We start from the raw sequence: 24,945 nt of genomic DNA on the forward strand, positions 1-24,945 counted from the left end.
TTCATTCTTACAGTGCCTCCATTTAAATCAATGTCTATTTTGCTACTTTTCAACATCCAGCTTCCAAACAACTTTAGAGGAATTATTTTTATTCTGGGTAATAACAATTCTACCTACCAGAATTCATTCTTTATTTGCAATATCAGTTTTTTGTTCTAAATACAGGTATGCCTGGTGTAGGATCTATTGAAAAGTCTCTTTATAACTATCTGAAATCATAGTATTTTTGTTTCTCTAACCCTGTGTATTTTTATATAACATTTCCCCCTTTAAAACTGATTGCCGTTTACTGAATTGTACTGAGTTCTACTCTGACACAATTATGATGTCAACATACATAATCTATTAGAGAGATGGAGCTTTTGAAGTTTAAATAAGCAAAATAATACAACTGCATATTTAGAAATTATGTGTTTAAATACAGAACTTGAAATATTTAAGAATATGTGCCTTCAGAAAATGTCATATTAGGGAAGATTAAAAAAAAATTTAATTCACCGTTGCTTTGGGAATCAACATCTCTGGAAGCTCTCTGTGCCCTTAATAGAATAGAGGAAAAGAACTGGAAGATTAATTAACTAATGCTTCAAAACTAATGTGTGTGAGTTAAAGTGCATTAACAGTCATGGACATTCATTCAGGACTAAAGTGGCCTTAATTTCCTGTAGCTTAATCCTTCTCAAAGGAGATAGACCAAGCCACAGTGACTTCATAACATCCATATGGGAATTTAATGCTCTTTAACTTTTTCACAATAACTTCATAAATTTAGCAAGATTTCCTACGTGCTCACCGTGTAAACAAGCTTTTAAATGCAAAAGAAACAGTATCACTGCTGACCACTCCCTGAGGGAGCTCTTCCAGCACTCTCCTAATTGAAGATAAATTGCACAATGTTCTACCACATTTAGATAGCTACGATTGGGCTAGAAATTGATGCAGAGTCATAGAAAGCAACAGAGTCAGGACATATGTATCTGATTTTGCTTTGTTTCTGACCTGCTATGTGAACTTCTTAATCATGCTGCCATCTCTTTGCCTCTGATTCCCTGACTATAAAACAGAACTACATCTTACTTCCTATTCACTTGTTTCTGGTACACATACCACTAATACAGGTTTCCCACACCATAAACTTTCTCATAGCTTACATGTGTGCCCTGAATAGGGACTAGAAAAGATAAAATTGCAGGTGCAAGTCTGCAGTGCAGCTGTGATTTTCTACATATGTATGATCAGCACAATTTAAAACTTTGGTTTACAAATGTAACATGTGATGGCAAGATTAGTTCACAATCCCTACAAATCAAAGTCACAAATTGGAACCAGATACCATGTGACACTAAGCTATTTCAATTACAGTTAAAATCAATACTTGTGGTCATTTGACTTTTCTGACAATATTGCTCACATAGCACACGTGAACCTAACAGTGCAATTCATATGAGGGTTGTCAAAAGATAGCTCATTTATTCATATAGTCAATGATTTTTAAAGGTGGGGTTTTTTTTTCCTGGTCTTTTGGGGATAATATTAGTGCTCTTATAAGGAAGGAACTCTACTCAAGCTGATCTTTCACAAAATTCTCAAAATAAGCTAGATGGCATGAAAATTTGCCTTATTTTCATTGCACACTTTAAACCCAGAAAACATGAAATGCAGCATATGCCGTGGTACTACCACAGGATGGGCATTAATACTCACTCCAGACTGCTCATACAGCCCCTATCTCTACCTCCTCTGGAAAAAGTTTCCGAGAGCAGCTGAGCTTTCCCAGGAGAGTTCTGATCACAGCATCAGTTTGCACCAGGGAAATAAGTTTTAGGTCTGCCTTGCCTGTTCACCCCTGCTGTGTTTTTGTAACTGTAACTTTTCCAGATACATCTTCAGTATCATTCATAACTGCATCCTTTGGTGGTGTCATGCATGTTTCCCATTGTTTTACCACCTCTGAAAAACAATACCCATTCATGACAGGTAGTGCAGAGCAATCTGATTCTATCAAGCTTAGAGCACTCTTTCTTACTTAGATAGGCTGGTCATTAAACAAGAAAAGATAGCAACTTTATTTTTTGACCTATTATTTTGCTTTATATTGCTTCTATTCCTTATATTTGTATCATTACCTTTTCAATATTTTTATCGGATTCAGCCTGCTTCAGACATCTTCCTTCTCCACAAATTCTTTACTCCAGACTACACTGGCAAATGAGCCAGGACTGTAAATATTGAAACAAGAGTTTGACCCCTAATTTTTAGCTAATTTTTACCACAATGCACACATGGAGAGTCTACACCTTCTATTGTTTTCCCCCATTTCTCCAAACTCCTACCACCAATAATTTTTTTTTACCCTTAATCATGGTGCATTTCTACAGACATCACAATTATGGCAGCCTTTGAGAACTTTCTTAGCTCTAGTTAAGCTAATCTCTATATTTAATAAGATCATAACATAGATAATGCATGTGCTAATCTTTCAGTGATTAATACTATAAAGTATTTTTGCTTTTATCTGGCCAGTGCTCCACCTCCCTCCCCACCTACTCATCTATTTGTCTTCTATTAAGGTCTCCTTCAAAGGAGAGCCCTGTGGATGAAATATCCCAAAGACATTAACTGTTACTGACATTGAAGTTACTCAAGATATAGTAAAAACTAAAAACTGTCTTAACAGAAGAATCTAGTAGAAATACATTTTTAAACCTACGTATTACTATGGGATGTAAGGTCTGAAAGAAGGTACATTACACAATGAGAATTTAAAACACCAAGAATAGGAGTAGGAGAGAAAGTGTACAGCTCCTTGAGTAAATATTTGTTTACTTGCAAGTTAAATGCAGGGATTCATTCCTTGTACAATCAAGGAATATTTCCACATATTCACCAAAGGAAAAGAAACGTTGTCCTAATAAAGACAGGGGCCAGAGAGTTTGACTAGTAAATAAAATAGGAGTTTTGAGCAGCAAAGTATTAAAACACTCTAGACCTTAGAGGATAACGCTTCTTTTTTGGGCGTTTACCATGGAAGTTATCTTGACCTTCATTTATTATTAGGTTTATACTCTGATTACAGTTTGACAGAAGGAGCCCACACAATGTGTAATATAATAGCAAATTGATGCTGATCTTCAAATACATAAGAGCTTGCCCCACAGGACAAAGTAATGATTCTCTCTGTCTTCTGGGGGTAGAACAAGAACAACTGTGTATAAACTGCTGTAGGGTAAATTTAGCCAAGAGAGTAGGAAAAAGCTTTCAAGTTTGCTAAGCACTGGAAGAAATTGTTTTGAATGTCACAAAATACCCACCACTCTCTGATTGTAAGAAAACAGACGAACAGCAGAAACAGTTCAGATGCTTTTAAACATTTTGTGCATTGGGTAGGGCAGAGAAGTAAAGGACCTTATGGAATGTCTATTACTACTTTCTTCAATGATTTTTTGTAAATGTCATGTACCTATGAATTAGAACCACAAAGACTTGCACACCACTTTTTAGAACATATCTTTTGCCAGTTGCAAGGGTAATATATTAGACCACTGCACCAGGTAGCCCCAGGAAAATTCTCTATAATACTGAAGTAGTTCTTTCCATGGAAATATGCACACACCACTTTCCAATTTTTCAAGAGGAGTTGGCAGCTCAGTAGATCACATTCTTATATTGTGTTATGATGAATGATGTTTTCATAACGATGTGACATGTCTAAATGACACAAACCTGGCTTCCCACCAAAAATTTAAAGCCCCCTACATTTTATTAAAAGAGGGACTTTTAGTCCCTCTAATTTTTTAGAGTTCTTATGGTAAATTTCTCTGCATGAAAATGGCTGTAGAGAAGTTTAATACAAAGTATTCCCCAAGTCTGTAGTTATTATAAAACAAGTTCAAAATATTTTAGAAGCAGAAGATGCTTTAATAGAATGGTACATAACTCCACATGTTGAAACTACAGAAATATATAATCAATAACGGAACTGAAAGTTTAACATTTTCATGGAAGTTTTGGAAACATGCAGAACATTTCCCAAACCCAGACCTTTTTTTCCTCTAGTAAGGTCAACTGGCACTTTTTCTCACTGCAAAAAAAAAACAACCTTTCAGGTAAGAATGCAACAAATAACTGCTGTTTGGCATTGTCTGCTTTATCTAATGTGTTAATAAAAGTGGCAAAAAATCTTTTAGATAGCATGTTCTCCTTTGCTACAAATGCCATAACCTGAGATTCTTTCCTCCTTGCAACTTTGTAAGACTGCTAGATCTCTCTCAATGTCATAGGTTTTCATAAATACAATATAGCTTTTGGCTGTGAAACTGTACCTTGAAAAGTTGCCATGACAGCGTTGAGGATTCTGTTCAGCTTGCAATCCTCAGAAGGCTCTGCTGCTCCTTTCTTATCCAAGTCTCTTAGCACCTGCCCAGACATGCACTTGGCAATGTGATTAACTCCTAACACACATCAGCCATGTTTTTCCTTATCGTTCCTCCATGTGAATGAAGCACTGTTTAGTATTTTGTTCTGGTAGCATGATGGGTTTGATTTCTTATTTTACAGCATGTTATTGCATCCTCAGGCTTAAAAGGCAAGAACAAAAAATTCTGTTGCAAGAGTAGAAGGTGGTATGACAAGTGATACTCCTCTGGATCCCTAAGAGGTAATTTTCCAGTCTTGTGTCTCTCCTCTACTGCTCCTCTAAGCCCTTTAGACTTACTTCGTAGCTAATTCCTGAAAGGTCCTAGAGAAAAATATAACAAAAGAAGATGGACATGGGGGACTACTCGGTACTAGCTCAGCTCTTCCATGTAGTAGCTGATGATTCAGGTTCCTGGGAGCCCCGGCCAAACCCTGACTCTGCTTCTTGTAGTGTCTGGAAGGACAACAGCAGTACTGTCCTTACATACTTTCAGTATGAGATTCTCTGTACAACAAGCACTGAATTTAGTATGGAACTATAAATTTCAGAAGGAAATCAGTGCTACTGCTACCATGCATCAGGTTTATAACCAGATCATTTTAGGCACCAGAGCACTACTTTAACTTAGCAAGTGTTTTGAGATTGCAAGCAACTTTTTATGAAAAGAAGTTCTTTTTGATTCAGAAAATATATTGTCTACATTTGCTATGGGTCAAGATGGGATCTTTTCCTGAACCAGTCACCCAGCCCTAATTCAAATAGAATACCTCTGAATAGTTTTATACTAATAACTGCTCTGTAGAGACTCCTGAAATTATAATATATTAAAGACTCATCAGCCTATCAGAAGAACATGTAATTTTATGTTCATTACTTCTTGGTTCCTGACTATAGAATTTGGATGGTTGCACCTCAATTAAAAGTTGAATCAAAGTTAATATAATTTAAATAAAAACTTCAATAAAAAGTTAAAGTTCTGTTCTTAATAACGTTAATACCCTTTAATGACCGCTACGGTCATTACCACTAGATAACTGACCTTCTTGAACCTCTCTTCACATAGAAACCTTTCTCCCAACACAGGCAATTATTTAGCAGTAATGAGTGCTCTGTAAGAGATTATTGTTTAACCAAGTACCTTGACACACTGCTTTTCCCCCGTTATCTCTATTCTTCAACAAATGGTACATTTTTTTCTATTGTAGGCTTTTCAGTTCTGAGTATAGAAGCCTGTGGTCTTATTCTTTCCAATGCAGAAGTTCACCACATAATTGGCAAAACTTCAGATATAATAAAAATCTTGAAAATTAGGGTGCTATGAAATAATGTTTGTGAGCTGCAACTGTGGTCCTGTAAAGCAGAGCAGTTCTAAAGGCAGGTTTGAGATGCCAAGGGATAATGAGGAACAAAAACAAGAAATATTGTTGGGGATGAAAAGACACAATTCTTTAACAGCATGTTGAAAAAGAAGGAAAAAGAAGAATTAATTATAATAAGACAGAAATATTTGGGAGCATAATGGAAGCCAAAGGAAAAACTGAAAGAAGAGAAAGGGAAACAGGCAAGACACATTAAATTTGGGGGCACAGAATTATATTCCATAAAGAAAGAAAACTTTTTGGCAAAGTCCTGGAAGCATTAAATGTTAAAGGGTGTTACTCTACAAGTGTGAATTACTGGTTCAATGAGCTCAACACAAGAATGGAAGACAAAACTGCTGGATTCTAATTCCAACTGGCCTAACAACTCACACTGTAGCTGTGGGGAAGGCTCTTCCCCTTTTCTGCCTCGGTTCCTTCCTCTGTGAAAATTACCTTTTTTCAAAAGGCATTATGATGTTTACATATGCTGTGCTTCAAAAACACTAAGCATTAATAGTTACTAATGCCATTAAGCACATCTTCTTCCTCAGTTTTTAATATATGATACATGAAACACCTTCTATTCAAATTATCAGGCTGAAGATCTAGTAGAAATACCAGTGTATTATATTTAGAGATAAGATAGAAAATGTCAGCTGGTTAAAGACTGCATGGCACAATTGTACATTACTTCCTCTATTTTGGTCCAAAACACCAAAAAAAAGGTAAGTCCATATAATGCCTTAACCCAGTGTGCAGAAAAGAATAGCCTCAGTGAGGCCTTTGCTCATTTAAAAGCAGCAAATATCTTTTAATGTCCTGGATAAATTCCCATCTGCTCTCCATCCTTAGAAAAAAGGCCTCTAAAACTGAAAGGCGGGGGACCCATTTTCCTATTGCCAACACTGCTGCTATTTAAAAGAAAACAGAGGAGAAATTTCCCAAAATTATTTTTTCACATTAATATTCCATCTCCAAAAGCCTCAGGTTTTTTCATAGTAAAAAATTTATTGAGGATCCTCTGTGTTTTCTGAATAAGGGGACAACAGAGAACAACAGGGAGAGGGCTTTCAAAGCAAACTGCTAATGAATTGCCTTCTATCTTAAACGACTGAAGCTAGGATTTTAATAATGACAATATCATAGGAAAGTATAATATTCAATTCAGTTCTGGAAAATACTACAGACAGGACTGCAATGTAGAGCCTTGTCAGCTAGACAGTTTACTACAATGGAAGAAAATGGAGCAAGAAGGATTTTTTTATTTGTATAAAATATATTGTTCTTCCAGGCTGTAGTGAAATAGTTTCTATTTAATTGCAGAGAAATCCTAAGAAGGTTACAGCAGTGAAACATTAAAATTCTAAGGGCAACTAATAACATTAAAACTTTATAGCCCCAGATAGAATAATTTAGACAAAAACAACATGAACATATGTTTTGTGTAATAATAACAAACATTTATAGCTGTCAAGAGAGAAAAACACAGGTTTATGCACACCTTAATGGCGTGCATGGGTGAGCATGAGTATATTTAAAACATAATATATTACAAAATTGACAGCAGGCATGACTCTTCTGGGTACTATGTTAAATCAATGAATAAATTACCAAAAGTGTGTTGTGGCTGTTTGGATGTGTAATTGAGCTTAACGTATGTAGTGTTATTTCAAAAGAAACTGTTCAAGGAGTTTCTAGACCAATCCACTATGCATCTTTACTAAGCTGTTTACAAATAACAATAAATGAAACTGTCTCACAGTAGGAAGGAAGTTTAGTTATATGCATTACATAAATGGGAGAAAAGTTAATTTTAATATGTTTTTTGGGAATTAAAACCAAACTTATTATAATATTGCTAGGATTCACTGAATTGGAAATCAACATTTTTCATGTTTAATTATAGATTTATTTTAATTAGCTGATACTCTACAAACAAAAGCCTTTGTAGCTATACATGTCAGGAATAAGTCTACTGAGATAAATATGGATGCTTCATACATCACCTATACTGAAGAGTAAGAATCAATGCCCAAATAAATGAACTAGCAAAAAGATTAACGTAAATTTATTTTGTTTATTTACTTAATACATTTCCTGTCCAATGTCTAAAAGCACTTTATTATGTTAGAAAAGTATGAACTTTTAAACCTTATTGTTCTTTTGATATCAAAAAAACACAGATTTGCAAACTAACCCATTAATTGCCATATTTAGAAAAAACTCAGCACATACATCTGTTCCTTGTTTCAGGGCTGTTTCGTCTTACTACACAGAGAGTTTTTAGAAGATAAATTTACCCTATTTTTTGCATCTATCTTTATATTTTGCAGTTCAGCTAGTACTTGGTTGTTATGCAATGCTCTAACTGCTTGCCCCTCAAATCTAAGATAGGAAGGGCAGCCTGTACAAAATAATACAAGTACTCAACAACCTTGTAGTCTCCAGGAAAATTTGCCAAATCAACAGCAAGGACAAAAAAGACAATCTGACCTGACCTCAGTCACCTTGTCTACTTTCTCCAAACTGAAATGATAATCCTTGAATGTAAGCAGTCATAAATGCACCATTCTCAACTTCTGTTGTGTATCATAGCTTAAAGTCAAAGTATTTCAGAACACATGGCGCTGAGCTCTTAATCAGATCTGAACTTTTTCCTTTGCAATTTTCTTTCTCTTTCCTCAAGATTTTTCTTCATTTTGTAAGGAATGATGTAGACTGTCAGCATCAACCATACTCATGATTTTCTTAGGGCTCATAAACTCAAGGATTAAGGCATTCTGTGTGAAATGCCTGTCTGCTTTCTACAACATGATTGCAAAGAAGGAAAATAGGATGAAGAAATGAAGTGTACATGCCCAGATGAGCTATTCTTTCTCTCTGGCATGATGATGGCTCATAAAGCATGCTATGGGGCGATTACAAAAGAATATGGCATACCACCTGTCTTCTGGTCAGAAAACCCATTTTGTATTTAAAGCCATCTTAGGTTAACTGTAATTAACATTTACAGCTGCCCATGAGATATGGCAAAGTACACTAATACCACACATATTTTTGTTGCAGTTACTTCCAGGTGTTTAAGGAACAAGTTTAAATGTCTAAATGTGATGTAGTCCCCATTGTATCTCCCACATTAGTTACATTACTTTGGGTAAGTATAATTATCAATAAATGAGCATTTTAAAGCATCTGAGATACTTTAAGAAAGGCTTAATTAAAAATCCAGGCAAAATACTGAAACAAAAAAACCCACAAAAAACAAACAAACAAAAAATAAACCAACAAAAAAAAAACCCAAACAAAAAACCAAAAAAGGTATTACCCAAAAGTTACTACATACAAATGTACGCATGCTTTTAACATAAGCATCTTGCAGGCTTTTTAATGTTAGTCTATATTTCACCAAATGCTCTACAGAATTTTATTTCCACAATGTAAATACACATAGAAAAAGTCAGGTCACACATATATTCTCAGCACCATATTCTGCTGCCTTCTAATAGACTGGCTTAAAAAACTAGCAAAATCTGTAACATCACTTTGCATTTGAAGTTTAAGTGTAGTCAAGTATACTATGCCACAAGACATTTAAGAATAAGTCAGTTTGAAAATGCAGGATGTCCAAGTAGATTTTTCCTTCAAACACTGTTTTACCTGATTTCTCTTTTGTGACCACCCTAGTGAAGAATATATGCTTAAAGTACACAGCTGAGACTAGAACTGAAAGATACTACAAGTTAAATCATTGCTAGATGTTCTGAAAGACTAAAATAAGAAGTGAATTGGAAAAAAACAAAGGGAAATGCCACCAAATCATACTGAGCATAGAAGTAATTAAAATAATTTTAAAAGAATAAAAGCATGAAGAAGATAAAATTTACCTTTATCTCATAGTATCTTCATTCACATCAATGTTTCTTTTGTTCTCTATTACACATTTAATCACTCTTGGACATCAACCATAACAGCAATAACTCAAATACCTAGCTGATAATTAAGCACAGTAATATTTATAAGAAGTTCGTTTATTCTGTAGATAGGAGCATTAATTTAATGCACAAATACAATGAAAGTAAAATTTCTTTTTAAAGATCAGAGGAGTGCCATGCCAGTCACTCTTTAATGGAATAAAGCAGTAATTTTTGTTTTCAGACCAGTAATATGAGTTTAATAAAATGGTAAAGTTAGAATGCTATTAACAGAAGCAACAATCTTTAGAGATGACAATTGACAACAGCATCCCTATTGAGCTGTCCTATTTAAAAACTTCCATGAGACTATATCAAAAAAGAAAAATTAGATTTTCAAACTTTTTTTTTTTTTCAAAAGCAAGCATGGTGGAACAGTCTGGCACAAAAATAAAAGAAAAAAGCATCTCAGTACAGAAGGCAATCTTAATTTACACTACTAAATCCTGCATTACCAGAGGTAATTAGGATGAGAGGCATGAGCTGATATTGCATTGCTACTACCAGAGCTAGAAAAATAGACTAGTGGAGATAGAAGATAACCTTGTAAGTCCAACACCTAGATCTTATGCCACATCATCTGATCAAGCCAAAATATTTATCATTGTGATGGCTGGTGAACAACACATGGGTGGAAGGCAATTCAAAGCTTTCCCATTTCATCTGACCAGCACCACGTTTGTCAGAAGTCAGACACAATGCCTGCGGAGCGCCAGACTTTCCGTCCCCACGCACTGCCAGCAGTGATCTCTGGGAGAGAGTCTCCCCACACACTCCCATCCTATATTTCACTTGTGATCCTGCTGAAATCCTCAACTGTTTTGAGGAGCAACAGATGGCATGGAGGAAGAGGGAGCAGGAATAAGATATGAGAAACTGAACTGAAAAGATCTGAATTTCAACTAATTTGCTTTGTTAATTGATCATGGTCTTTAAATTCAATCACAAACTTGTTTTACCAAGGCATTTTTAGTCAGCTAGGATTCCTTATTTTCACTTGTTTATTTAATTTATTTTAGTGTGTTCCATCAACTTCTGAACTCAAATGCAAAAATATATATTTTTAAAAAGCTCTCTTTCTGCTGTGCTCTAAAACCTTGAACGAGTTCATAGGATTCTGAACCCTTATAGAGAAGTAGAAAAGTAATAGCTCTGACAGGCTATCTTAGAAATTTCTGCTTTAGACTGAGATACATTGATTTTACAGTAAAATGAATCTGTATTTCTGTGTGCATGTTACTAAAAGTTATTAAATATGTATTTTTCTAGAAATCTGATAAGCACATGAAATGGGCAGATAGGAATAGGTGAAAGCTTCCACCAATATTCAATTCTGAAAAAATATTCTATAAAAATAAAAGAACAAATACAACAATATGTTTGTGTAGAGAGCAGAACAGACAGATAGTGGCAAAAAGAGGAAATCAAGGCCCTTGAGTGGTTAATACTTTGTTTATGTCACTTAAGGAAAATGTGTTCATATGAACACATACTCAATGCCCTTCTGTTTTTATATTTTCAAATACAGGCCAAACCCAAATGAGATTTTTGCCTAAATAAAACTGGTCAGAGTTGGTCACAGGGGAAGTAACAACAGCCTAACATACTTCCAGAATTCCAGGTAATAATGTTCAAATTCAAATAGCATTATGATAAAATAAGCCCCTTGGGCGTATGCCAGTTTAAATATCTGTTCTCATCAAGTTCTTAGTCTTCACTTGCTCTCAGAGGAGAGATTTAGATTTAAAATATCTTTCAAACTGAACTTGATCTATGTTTTAATAGAAAGTAGCCCATCTCATTCCTGAAGTAAAAAGTCATAATTTCTTTGCTAACTATGTAAGCATAACTGCTTCTACTAACAGAGATGGATGTTAACAAGGCAATAGCTGCTAAAAGTAATCAATATAAAATACTTAGAATCACCAAGGTGTAAAAATTGTAGAAGCATATTATAAGTACCACAGATACCTCAAAGTACTTGTTCACATCTTCAATTCAAATATGACTTTTGATGTTTTTGCAGTAAATTTTACAATATTCTGGTTTAAAAAGTGCCTATGTTTCATAACAGGATTGAATATTGTGCTTAATAGTATATACAATTTAGCTGCAAAAAATATGATTTTTAAAGTATGGCTCTCTCAATTTTAAACCTGGTAGTGAGCTAAATAAACCACAGATAAGGTTACTGTCAGACTCAATGAAAAAAAATGAGGACCTTCACTACTTTTTAGAAATTTGGCTTGTTAAAAATTATTAAAATTATTTTAGATGTTATGAAAACAATACTGTCACACAGAAATTGCAGGAGATTGATGGATATATGAGAAAACAATCTCTCTGAGCTAAAATGGGACCCAGATTTGCTTGACCAAGACTTTAGGGATGTCATTACTTGAAAAACTAGAAAAAGATTTCGTTAACTTGTGATATAGAGAAGTTTTACCAGGGCTCACGTAACTTGAAAGATGAGGTTCAGGATGGAGCTATTATTCATTTGCCTTGTCTTATTGCAGTCCAAAGAGCGACTGCTTAGATTCTTTCATTTTTTTTGTGAAGGGAGGTTCTAAATTAAATACAAAATCATTCCTCCTACCCACTAAAAAGCATGCAGTTAGGAAATACTGAGAAACAGTTTCCAGTAAACAACAGTGAATCTACCATGTGGAACCTGATAACACATCTAACAGCCCATTGGGGGTTTTTTTGAGTTTTTTGGGCACCTTTGATGCTTTTGATTCAAACATTCTGGGGAAAAACCAAGGTTCAGTTTGCTTATGCCTATGTTTGGTAAAAAGGTCGTGGTCTAATGACACAAAAGTTCATATTTTATCAGCTTGGAAATGTAAAATCACCCAAAAATTACTAGCTCGGTTAAAGTATTTTAACAAAGCAAGAACTTGTTCATCTACATAATTCCTTTACTTGAGGATAGCTATAAAATACAAGACAGAAGAATCATGGCAATTTTATGACTATTATTCTGTATGAAACATCAGCTTAAGATTATATACATTTAGAAGCTTAATGAAAACATTCTGTACATGAGATTGACTCCCTGATTACTTTGGCTTTGCCTGGGTTTTTGAAAGCTTCTGCTCAGTTGAAGAAAATTTTGCTTCAAAATATGATGAGTCACACATTCCTGTCAAGGCACTAGTTTTGCCAATAAAAAGCCCTGTACCAGAAAGGTACTAAACAGTACTAAAACTCTGGTTTCTTTCTATTTGTACTTAAATTATCACACAAAACATTTCAGCAAATTCTGAGTGTGACACGGTACTACAGTCAACAAAGCTTTCCTACCCAGTTGCCACAGTCACATCTTTTATATCCTTCAGCAGATCCCTTTCTTCTGGTTTCTTCAACAAAGACTCACTGTAAGTCAGTCCCATTCAATAACCCATATTCAGACTCTCCTTTTAGCAATGCTAGTTTCTCCTCCTAAACTTCTTTTAAACCATCTTTCTCTTTCCTTTTATTCTTCTACGGCAAAATGGTGTGTAGCATTATGGGGTCATCTCTCAACTCCTTTTTGAACTCCTTTTGGTTACAATGATAGCTAGGTCTGTGCACAGTCAAGATGATGTCCATAACATTAAAATTACATAATTTATAAAGCAAGGTATTAAAAACTAGAAAATGGAGGAACTTGAAGTGTCTGTGCTAAAGACACAAATTTTACTTCCTCTTGCTTCATTTTATGTTCTTTTCATTGTTAAATCAACATAGCTTGTTTTGATTAGCTTGGAAATTTTTAATGAATACTTTCAATCCTGTATTTGGATAACAGTTAATATCAAAAGAACTCAGTCATGTTTCACATGCTCCAGTAAAAGCACTAAAAGACAGGCTTATTCCTTGCAAAACCAAAATTATGTCTTGATTTACAGAAGCATTTTGTAAATACCACTACCCTTTTCATCTCATCGGCCAACTCATACACGGTTCAAATCCCCACCAAAGAAGCTGACAGATCAAGACTACTGTAATGTCATATAATTAAATACCTAATTCCAACCAAAATTGTAACTGCAATTATTTTTTTCTATTACAGCAGAATTAACAGCATCATTTGTACTTATGGCTGAGATGACAGTATCTTTAGTCTAGACTTACAAGGTTTCCAAAGATTCAGAATAGAAATGTCACATGAATGCTTTTAAACTGTTCAGCTCTTTTGCACAATAATAGTATTTATGTACAGAGAGCACTTTAAATATTCAACAACATAAGACTATGCCTCAACGGCAACATATCAGAGCCTTCTGTTCTAATTAACAGAGAGCACTTCTCTATTACCATCTTTGAAGCAGTGAATGGTGAACTGTGGACTTGCTGTAATACTCTTCAGCACAGAAATACTTTGCAGGATATTATAAAGCATTGTTTTCACCAGTGAAAGGTAACAACTATTTAACTCTTCCCAAGACTATCCAGTTCTGAACAGAAGAGACTAACATATTCAGCTCAAACTGCAAAGAATTAAGGTGGCAGATGGTAATTAGAGATACTGGAAGTAAGCCTGGGTAAAGGTGGTTAGAACTTCAGTTTAATGTCTCATCTATGAGGTGTTGCACTCATGAGATAAAACTCTCTCATATTTAGATGGGAATGTGGCTCATTATGGACACATTAGACGAAAAAATTACTTCTTCCAAAGCACAAATACCAACTTTTCTTGTACATTTCTTTTCCAAAAAAAAGACTTGATTAAGCCATGAGACAATAGACCAGAATGGCATGTGTATCACCAGATGAAAAGCCCTTTCCATATGTTGTACATCAGAGATGAAATCTTATTTCCATTTCATTATTTTTTCAAATTGTTACTGAATAAGTAATGGCTATTTATTTGACATTTTATTCCACACTATTATGAACCCGAGACACAGGATTTAATCACACAAGGCTGATCCTGAGTTTTTGCATGTAGAAAAATAGAGAACGAGAGACTGGAAGTTAAATAAACAAATTCAGTTTGAGATGTAAAGTTTTAAAATTCTACTGTAATCTAAGTAAATCCAGCAATCTAAGATGATTTTTCCAGCATATGCTATTCCTGCCCTTCCACTACATGCAAGTGAAGGAGAAGAGAATGAAGGTGAGTTACATATGCCATTTGACAACTTAAAAGCACTACCCACTACAGCAATATATGCAATACTCCAATTGCATATATTGGTCACCAGTTTTCAAAGTGGTTATGTAAGTAAAAAGATTAGATTCTGAAATCATAGTCTCTGTTATCTGTTGATAATATTTAAATCTGTCTCAGTAATAAACTTTCCCTGTTTTAAAACAATGAAAGACATCAGAAAAAAATACTGGTATGTTGCTTTTAATATTACAGCCCATGCACCGCACGTATGAAATGCAAAATTGATAAAAGACACTGAGGAAAAGAAAATTATCTACTCACAAGTATGATATTTCTCTGCACTAATCACAAAAATGCCATAACACTTCATTTGTATATTCCTTTTACATCAAAGTATTAATCTAAATGTGTCGGGCATAGCAGCCTGATTAGATGGCCAGGACAAGTTACAAGTCTAAAGTAAAAAAATAAAAGACTGTTACCATTCTCTAAACTTTGCTCTGCCTTGTTGCCCATTTCAGAAATTCATCTTTGTACAAAAAGACTGAGCAGGATAAAATTGCACTGAGCTGTGGTGTTTAGTCCGCCCACTAGGTCTGAGACCAGTGTCACTATAAGCCTGTCTGTGAAGCAGCATTCTCAGAATCCCAAACAGTGATCAATACTAGACAGCTTCACCAAGTTTTCAATTTCTAAATGAAAATCACTTTTCTGTGTATTGAAGACTGTTTGTTTAGAATGATTGTAAAAGCTGCAAAATTATATGCAACTAAGTGGGAAATGATCCTGGAAGCATGTGATGTTTAATTACATATCAGGAGGAAATCACACTGGTTTTCTTTTTCCCTTTATACAAAGGTTTGTTTAACCACTTCAAATTCTGTTCCTGAGCCACCTACTATTTCTGTGACTTTCGGTTTATTTTGTTAAATGCGGTTTTTTACCTCTTCCTCCAAACAGGATACTCTTCAAATCTTGGCTGCTTCTATTATTAACCCACTGACAAGACCATTTTACAGTTAACACATTCTTCCCAAAACTGTTGTTTACCTAGAACAACTGACTCATATTTTAATGTTCTGTGTATTAAGTCCAGTGTCTTAACCAGTTACATGCTTAGTTTTCTGAAGCTGGAATGGGAAACAAGAAGTGGTTTGCAGTAATAAAGCAATTATTCTGGAAATAAACATGTTCAGAAGTATAAACTGTGTATATATATATATGTGTGTATATATATTTGCAGAGTATACCATTATTCTTTTGACCTACCAGCCTTTAAGTTCTGATATTATATTTTGAACGGTTACCAAAACAACCCACAAAAGTTAATTCAAACATTTACTTGCAGAACAAAGATATCCAGATCTCAAAAATCATAGTAATGAACAAACACATGCTGGGAGCACAACTTGCAATTGACACTAAGAATATTATTCCATACAATGTTTAGTGAAGGAGAATGTGTACAATGGGCAAATGCTATTAAGACCTGTATGCTTTTAAAGGACATCAGTTACAAGACAAATTTGCAGGTTCTTCAGAAAGAAATGAACTTTTCCAACAAACTATGAATGAAATACATCAGGGTAATATTCTGGTATTTACACTCACAGCCACTAGATATGAAAGTAAATCGTGTTGTTTTTCAATACCACTCTTTACTGTTTATTTAAAGCAATACTGTTCCAGTAGTCTTTTTGTGATGGACAAGTGACCTGATTGAAGAGATCAGTTACAAAACAAGTCATCTCAGACATCTTCAGAAGGTGAAAAAATGAAGAATACACACATATATTAAACCATTCTTCCAATATTCCAGATATTTTAGAATATTATTTTGATTTCCATCAAAAGAAAACATACACTGTAGCTAAGTGTCTCAAGATTCAGATGGACAATCACATGTATTTTATGTCTCATGTACTACTCATATTGTTAGATCAGTACTTGTTGGAATGTGTCATTTTTAAAGGCACTTCTCAATGGAACAAGAAGGCAAAACTTTATATCCTTCAATTTAAACTGAATACAGTCATCAAATCTTCATTTATAAAAATGACTGTAAAACAGTTTTAGTAATTACTTAGGGAACTCACTGTTTTCTTAAGATTTTACAGATTACGCAATATATTAGAAAAGATTAGGTATCAGAAATGTTTAAATCAATTCTAAATCTTCTATGGCAATCACCCTAAGCCACTATGAAACTTACATACAAAAAGATAAATTTCCTAAGCAAAATGTGAGTTCTTTACTAGAAATGCTGACAATATATTTCTAGAGTTCAGAACATCCCTATCCCCCTCCCACTCTTCACTTTTCTCATTAAAGATGCCACAGTGCTATGAAAACATATTTTAAAAAGTCCTAAGGGAAAAGTTTCCCAGGGTCTTTGAAATTCCTCCTTTTCCTACTTCTTTACAGTTTTCTAACACCAACACCATTCCTGTAGTTTCTCAAAAAAGGCAAAAATAAAAATACCCTCTAGGTATAATCTTTCAATTTTCTATTACACTTCTCAGGCTCTTTTTGGTTTTTGAAACAAATACAAACTGAAATGTGTAGTTATATTATTAGCTGTATTTCAGTTTTAGTTAATCTTTTGGTGTGAAGAAGTAGATGGCATTCAACCATACTTACAAGAATCACTGAAATAACCTGCAAATATTTTTAGTTTGATCTCTGTTTTTGGTGTACTTTTTTTAAATTTCCCTGTTGGCACAAAAAACCCAAACAAACAAACAACGTACTAAACCAACCAAACAAGCAAAAAAACCCATTTCTTCAGTTTCCTATCTCTATGATAAAAAGCACAGGGCAAGGAGCCATCCCCTATGTATATGAGAAATTTACTGCAATATAAATTCTGTCCCCATTTCTCGCCTTCCAAGCAAATATTTGAATATAATAATTCCAAGCTAGAGATTCCACAGTTATCATCACAAAATCCAGCTGGATTTTAGCATACTTGTTACATGATAATTTTGATTAAGCTGTTAAACATTTGGCCACCTTGACTTAGATGAGTCAAAATGTTCAGAGATATGGGATCATATTACTGGCAGGCTAAAAAATAGATTTGGCCTAGTCTTGTTTAGTTTAACAGATCCCATTAGGAAATCAAGTGTTGCTCCACCACCCACTCCATCAAGGAGGAGCTGTATGGCCTAGGAGCACTTTCCATCATGCAAGTGATATCAGTTCAAATTCGGTCGCTGCATATATGTGTTTTCCTGTATTTTTGTTTCATTTTTCTCCTTGATTCTTCCTCCACCTCCAAGACCATTCTTGCCATGTAGAATTGTAGTAAGAAATCACCAGAACTTTTCATATAATCATAGCCAAGAGTCATTCAACAAACTACTCTCTTGGAAGCACTGAATGCTAAGAATTGTCTAGCATCAGAACCAGAAAATCCACTCAGCACAACCATCTCTGTTCTTTCCAGGAAGAGAAGAACTACTCTCTTGGAAGCACTGAATGCTAAGAATTGTCTAGCATCAGAACCAGAAAATCCACTCTGTTCTTTCCAGGAAGAGAATCATTAATTTTTCTAAACATTTCAGCCAGACATGTGAGAAGATATTGAGTTACTGGATTGTTCTCCTGCATGTTCCTCACTTAAAAAACAACTCTGCTTACAATTGATGGTGATTAAAGGTCATGAACCCTAAACCAGAAGTTTCTATTGTGTGCAGTATCCCTACACTGCTTGCATCAATTTGAATAAGCACAGTCTGTATTTAAAATGGTCTTACAAATACCAGGTTTGGCAATTGGTAACTACTATAGCCCTCTTTAATAATTAATATCCACAAAATTATGACAGGTGTCGATAACTTACTCTTAAAGTACTTGTATTGAACACAAGCACTATTATGGACGACTTAAACTTGGAGTGAAAAGATTTGTGGAAAGGCATATGACCTTCTTCCTTCTACAATGGCCATCCCCTAATTAAGCAATGCATCTGATAGTCATTAACAGGAATGAGATAATGAATCACTTTCTCTCTTCTTTGTTAATTTGCTGTAACCAAGCGGCTAATGGATGTCAGAGCTGAGTGATTGCACTGATTATAGTGATTTATAGTTGCAACAAAACAATTTAAAAGCATTCTGATTATTCATGTTAAAGATGCTTTATGTTTTGTTTACTAAATGTTTTATGTTCCCCCTCATGCCCCTCTACACACAATAAGACAGGTCTTGCTAGAAAACTTGAAAGTTCTAAGATTTTTTTTTATTGTTTCAGAGTAAGGCATTTCATTTTGTTTATAAAAAAAAAGTTTACCCAGTAGAAATGAAAAGCCTTAGGGTGGAAAGCAAACTTCAGTGGTGCCTAGTTCAAAAGAAGACGGAAATAAGAGGAAATAAGGCAAACTTCAAGCCACTTACCTTAGGGCTCCCAGTCCCTTCCTCATTCTCTGCAGACACATCAGTAGCCAGTATCTCTGCTTTGATGATATCCAGAGCCCTAAGAATCCAGCTGTGTTGCCGTTTGATTTGCCTCTGTAGTTCCTTCCATTGACTTGCAATCATCTGCAGCATGTCCTTCAGTCCTTCTCCAAAATGAAGGGGGAAAAATAAAAGCTGTAAACTCAACAGCATCTTTAAATATTGTCCTTTACTCAAATAATTATCAGGATATTTAAAATAATAAATGCAACAAGAGTTTTAATGTGTTTTCTCATCTTGGATTTGATTCTCTTTCAAATCCAAGCTTTACTATTGTTCATCCTGTAAAACAATGCTATAGAGACAAACACTTCTTTTAGCCATCATGTTAAATTTTGATTGAATTTCAGCTGACAATTTCAAGAGAAAAATTTCACATAAACTGTCATTTCTCTGCAGTAGGGAACACTGCAGAGAAATCTCTCCCTCTAACATCCAGTCTTTGTCTTGAAACATTTTGTAATCCTCCAAAGACATTTTCCTTACCTCCAACTCCTTTAAATATTTCCTGTAGTTTACATGTAACTGTTTTGTACATCTCTGATAACATGCACTACCCTCCTTAGCTATAGCTCTTCTATCTTTTTGGAACTATACATTGAAGTCAGTAATTTCCCATAGCTTTCACGTTACACAGATGTCTGATGCTGTGAAACAATAGAGGCACACATATAACATGATGAGAAAACAGTATAGCAAAGAATAACTTCAACCTGGATGAAAAGCATGTTAAGTAGGCCAAAATTAAGATGGCATTCCATAGCAGCATATGCTGATTAAAACCCTATTAGCAGACAAGTCACGCAAACATCTAAAAATATAGGAGGTGGTAGGGATAAAGGGAAATCAGAATATTTCTCTCCATCCTCTCACAATTTAAGGCCTCTGAAGAAAAAGACAAACCTAACCAAAGGAAAAAGGTATTTTTAATTTTAATCTAGTACTCATAAATATATTTAAATCAATGTAAGAATTAGTTTCAGTGGTAAAATAAAGCTTTACCAATGCAATTACTCATGCAGAGTATGTAAATACATATATATATTTGAAATCCTAGTTCATTATCTTAATGTTATTTCCATAGCACCTACATCAAAGAATATGTCAGTGTGAAGTTTTCAGTGATGTGATTTCAATTGAAACTCAGTCGAACAGCAAGACCAAAATAAAATGAACAGACTATTTGCAGGCAGTATTTCATTTTATAAGTATCACTGCATTGTATGCAGTATATGAAACATTTATAAATCTTGAAGGTCAATCTGATAATGTAAATATTAATAATACATAAGGAAGTGAATATATGCAGTAATTTACAGCAATGCTTCTTCATTCTTTAATAGTCTGGAGACATAAAGACTTGCAATATTTCAGAAGGATTTACCTGATTTGTGAGATACAATAAGCTCAAGAAGTTGGCGTCCTTCCTCTACCACTGCTTCTTTCAAAGCACAGTGGCTATCTACATTCAACTTAAAACTCTGCAGAAATAAAATTTAAAAAAAGAGTGGGAAAAAAATGTCAGCATCAGACGTTGGAGAGGCAGTTATCATAAAACACACATACAAATTACTTGCTGGTTTTTATCAAGAACCACATCCCAATTCACCCAATAGCCAAACTAATTTGTGATACTAAAAGCTATTGATATTGTGGATCTGGGCTCAAAATGTTTCCATTAGATCAGCAAAGTGCATCTGTGTTGAAACAGCTGACAAATCTAGACATTCATTAGGTTTTATGAAAAGTCACAACCCGTAGGCTATATCTGGAGTAACAGAGTTCTATAAAATACACTAAATTTATGCCACCACATATGAGCTCTGTTTTTTTCAGAGTTCTTTGAAATGTTGGTGATAGCACTATTTATGAAACCATAAAAAAATTACAACATTGAATATATTGGCCTTATGTGCACTTATACAAATCTATTAATATTGTGTTCCTGAGTTCTCATATCCATTTTCAAAGAACAAATCAGTCTGCTTTAGACCTCTGCCTTAATTTTTAAAGCCGCTATTTTTCAACCTTTTTTTTCCTAATATTTTTGGTAGTCTGCAAAGGATCTGTTTTAACAGTCAATAAAATATTTTATTCCTTTTATTATTATTATTTTTACAAATTGCATTAAGATCTAGTAATAAAGGAACTAGAAACATGATCTACTATATGTTATGCCATTTAATATACCAATGATAACTCAGATAAATCTTTTAATAATTTTCCAAACCTTCTCACTATACTTGCCTGTAAGAAAGAAACAAAATACAACAGAGAAAAGGATATTTGCTGTATTTAATCATAAATTGTGTGCAGACCTAAAACGCATACAGGCAACATATTTTCTCTTTGAAATGTCTATGGAATAAATGGAAACAATATTTGACCACTTGGAAAAAAAAGAGCTTTTCCATCTCTTGGGAATAAGTTAACTGGCAGAGATGAAAGGAGACTTTGCAAGTGCACATTCATAGCTTCTGGTTTTTATAAAACTTTATACTTCTTGAAATGGTAGTGACCATGCTAGAAATGGAGTGATAGGTAGCACAGAATACTCAAGAGCCCTCAATTCTTAAGGAAGCAAACATTTTCTTTCTTTCCTAACCCTTGCAGTCAGGTTGATTGGCATAGCAAAAAAAAAAATATTGCCAGAACAGTAATAAAATAAGGTACTTCTACTGTAATTCTTCACGCTTGAAAAAGGTATGTTGCTCAGACAGTCTTAACAGTTTTTCAGGCAGCATTGTACTGACAGTGACAGAATGTTATTGAGAATTTTCCATTCGAATAAAGAGCAAGAAACAGAAATGTTGCTACGTTGAGCATTTTTACTAGCCCAATTCTCCTTGTAGGGACATCTGAATACATTGTTTTGTACCAGCTCCTGAACAACTGGGCCAGTCAAGAAAAGTTAAAAAGGAAAAAAGATGCCTAGTTTATGTCTGTCCCCTTCTTAAATCTAGAGTTTTATGAATCCAAATCTACAAGTTCTTTTTCTTTCGTAAGAGCATGTCTGAACAAGCACTGACAATATTTAATTTACTGTTTACTTAAAACAGGCTTGTACTGAATAGTTTGTAATCATGCACTTCACAGGAAATGCACTATGCGTGTGCCTCACACAGCAAAGAGAACCTAAAGGACCTGAGAGTAGGTTGTGTAATTTCATATAATTGAAGTTGAGTATAGATGCAGCTGGATGTGGCAGTGTCTCAAGATGATGTGGATGTGTTTGATAGGAAAATTGGAAAAGATGAGGTATTCTCTTTCATTAGGAAAAAAAAAAGACACTTGCTGTCCTAGAAAAGATTCATTTAACATAACGCACCAGATACCACAATACAGCTTGATTTTCAGGTGCACCTATTAACCAGTAATAACGTTAAACTGAAGAAGCAAAATAAGATGAATAAAGATGGGACCAAACTTTTGGTTTCTGACTAGCAATATTCTCCTTGTGCAAAATTCTTATTTTATGGATAAATTATGAGTGGCACACATGTCATGAACATGCATGAAATTTAGCAGAAATAAACTTTTCCCAGCAGAGAGGCAGCAAGTACCCTAGCCAGAAACTAGGCACAACACAGTCTCTCACTCACTCCCCACTCGGCGGGATAGGGAAAATCATCAGAAGGGTAAAAGCAAGAAAATTGGTAGGTTAAGATACAAACAGCTTTATAGGAAAAGCAAAAGCTGTGCACATATACAAAGCAAAATGAGAAATTCATTCACCACTAACCATGGTTCAGCCATCCCCAGGAAAGCAGGGCTTCCTCACACGTAACAGTGACTTGGGAAGACAAATGTTGTAATTTCAAACACCCCCCCTTTCTCCTTCTTCCCCCAAATTTAGATACTGAGCATAATATCATATGGTATGGTCACTTAGGGTCAGCTATCACAGCTGTGTCCAACTCCTTGTGCACCCCCAGCTGACTTGGTGGTGGCGTGGTACAAGAAGCAGAAAAAGCCTAAACTCTGTGCAAGCATTGCTCAGCAGTAACTGAAACAACCTTGTATTATCAATACAAATCTATAACACGGCCCCATAGTACCTACTATGAAGAAAATTAGCTCTAGCCCATCCAAAATCAGCACACATTAAAAGGAGAGAACCGTTCATATAAGTAGAAATAAACAGAAGTGAATGTTGTTGATGTAGTGCATTATGAATTTTTAATTTAGAATTATATATGTATATATAATTTCTAGTCATTTCCTAAGGAAAAAGAACTGGACAAGGAACAGTGTAAGACATAGCCCTCAATCAACGCTCAAGGTTTCTCATACATGAGGGGCTGAAAATGTGACACATGAAAAAGACAAGAGTTGAAGATGTAACAAGTATTACATGTATATACAATGGAGAAATGCAAATTTGCACAGCTAAAGATAAAATCAGAACAAATATTTGAAATGAAGGAAGACCTTCAAACACAGAAGTCCCCTCCCATCCTGGATATTTCCTGTTCCCTACCGTTTACTTATGGCATTTGGAAAATTGTAACTCTAACAGCGTGTGACCCAGGTACTCTGCTCCCCTCCTCCTCTGATCTTTCCTGATAATGAATGGAGCCTTTGCATGTGAAGAGAGGAAAGAAGAGGAGGGAAGTCAATTAATCAAAGCCATTTTTCCAGGCGCATTTGCAGCTATAGAGCAGTCTAAATATCACACATGAGCACGTAGACATTATGGAAAATGCATGTGCATTGGCCTGACAGCAGCTTTTTAAACAACACATTAATGTCATCCCTAGAACTACAGTGTATAAAATGTAGTTTACAAGCTGCAACAAGCAAAATTTCCTTACAAAGTTCTCTTCACTTTTTGTAATCACCACATACCTATATATAACTATCAACTGCTCTAATTTAGCGAGAAAGGAAAAGTGAGGTAGGAATCATGCAGTTTTGGAAAAGCCATACAACTATAATAAATGAAATTAAAACATCAGCAGGGTAAATACAAGGTGCCAGCAGTGCTATCTTCTGTTGATGGCTTGGGGCAAAGGAGCCCAGCCTTCACAAAATGAAGGCGTCCCCTGACTTTCAGGAAACTTACTGATCCAGAAGATTACAATAGTGCAGAACATCCATGGGTTAAAAAAGCAGCACCTCCTGGTCTATGTTGGACTCTGAAAACACTGAAAATAAAAGAACATTTTCCCCGAATATAATAATCTCTCCCTCATATCTTACTTTTCTGTACAAGTGAGAATAAAAAAACTTGTGTGAAAAAAAAATTTAAGTTCCTCATAGGATTTATTTGATGGTTGTAGCTACTTAAATTTAGGAAGCTTCTGTTGTGTAAGTATCCTACACCATGTACACATATTTTGCTCTGATATGAAACATTTCTCCCTTTGTTCTTAGAAAAGCTTTATAATTTGGTAAAACACCTGAGTCTTTACCTATTCATATCTGCAGTAAGGACAGATAACTAGAATTTGTTTGTTTGTTTGTTTCCAGAGGCACAGAGACTTACTATAAGCATGATTTTTTTCAAGTCATAATGAATCAGTTGATTGTTTCTAGTGTACTTCTCTGAAACACAAATCAGCAATTAGGTATCATGTGAACCTACAATGTATGCATAAATATAGGTTAGTTTGGATGATACAGCAGTTTACAT

At 34.7% G+C, this 24,945-nt stretch overlaps 1 protein-coding gene across 4 annotated transcripts in view; it reads right to left on the reverse strand.

The window, feature by feature from the left end:
• AKAP6 (A-kinase anchoring protein 6) overlaps positions 1–24,945 on the reverse strand; it is a 292,740-nt gene that overhangs the window by 113,276 nt on the left and 154,519 nt on the right. For 3 of the 4 annotated variants that reach the window (XM_039705045.1, XM_039705046.1, XM_039705044.1), the window contains 2 exons: positions 20,695–20,791; positions 19,251–19,417 (listed from right to left, as the gene is read on the reverse strand). In XM_039705045.1, the coding sequence (XP_039560979.1) occupies positions 19,251–19,417; positions 20,695–20,791 (264 nt within the window). The remainder of the gene's footprint in view (positions 1–19,250; positions 19,418–20,694; positions 20,792–24,945) is intronic. The other variant, XM_039705048.1, reaches the window with a different exon arrangement.

The sequence above is a fragment of the Passer montanus genome, unplaced genomic scaffold (genome assembly GCF_014805655.1).
Source record: "Passer montanus isolate IOZ18808 unplaced genomic scaffold, ASM1480565v1 scaffold18, whole genome shotgun sequence".
NCBI classification, from domain to species: Eukaryota; Metazoa; Chordata; class Aves; order Passeriformes; family Passeridae; genus Passer; species Passer montanus.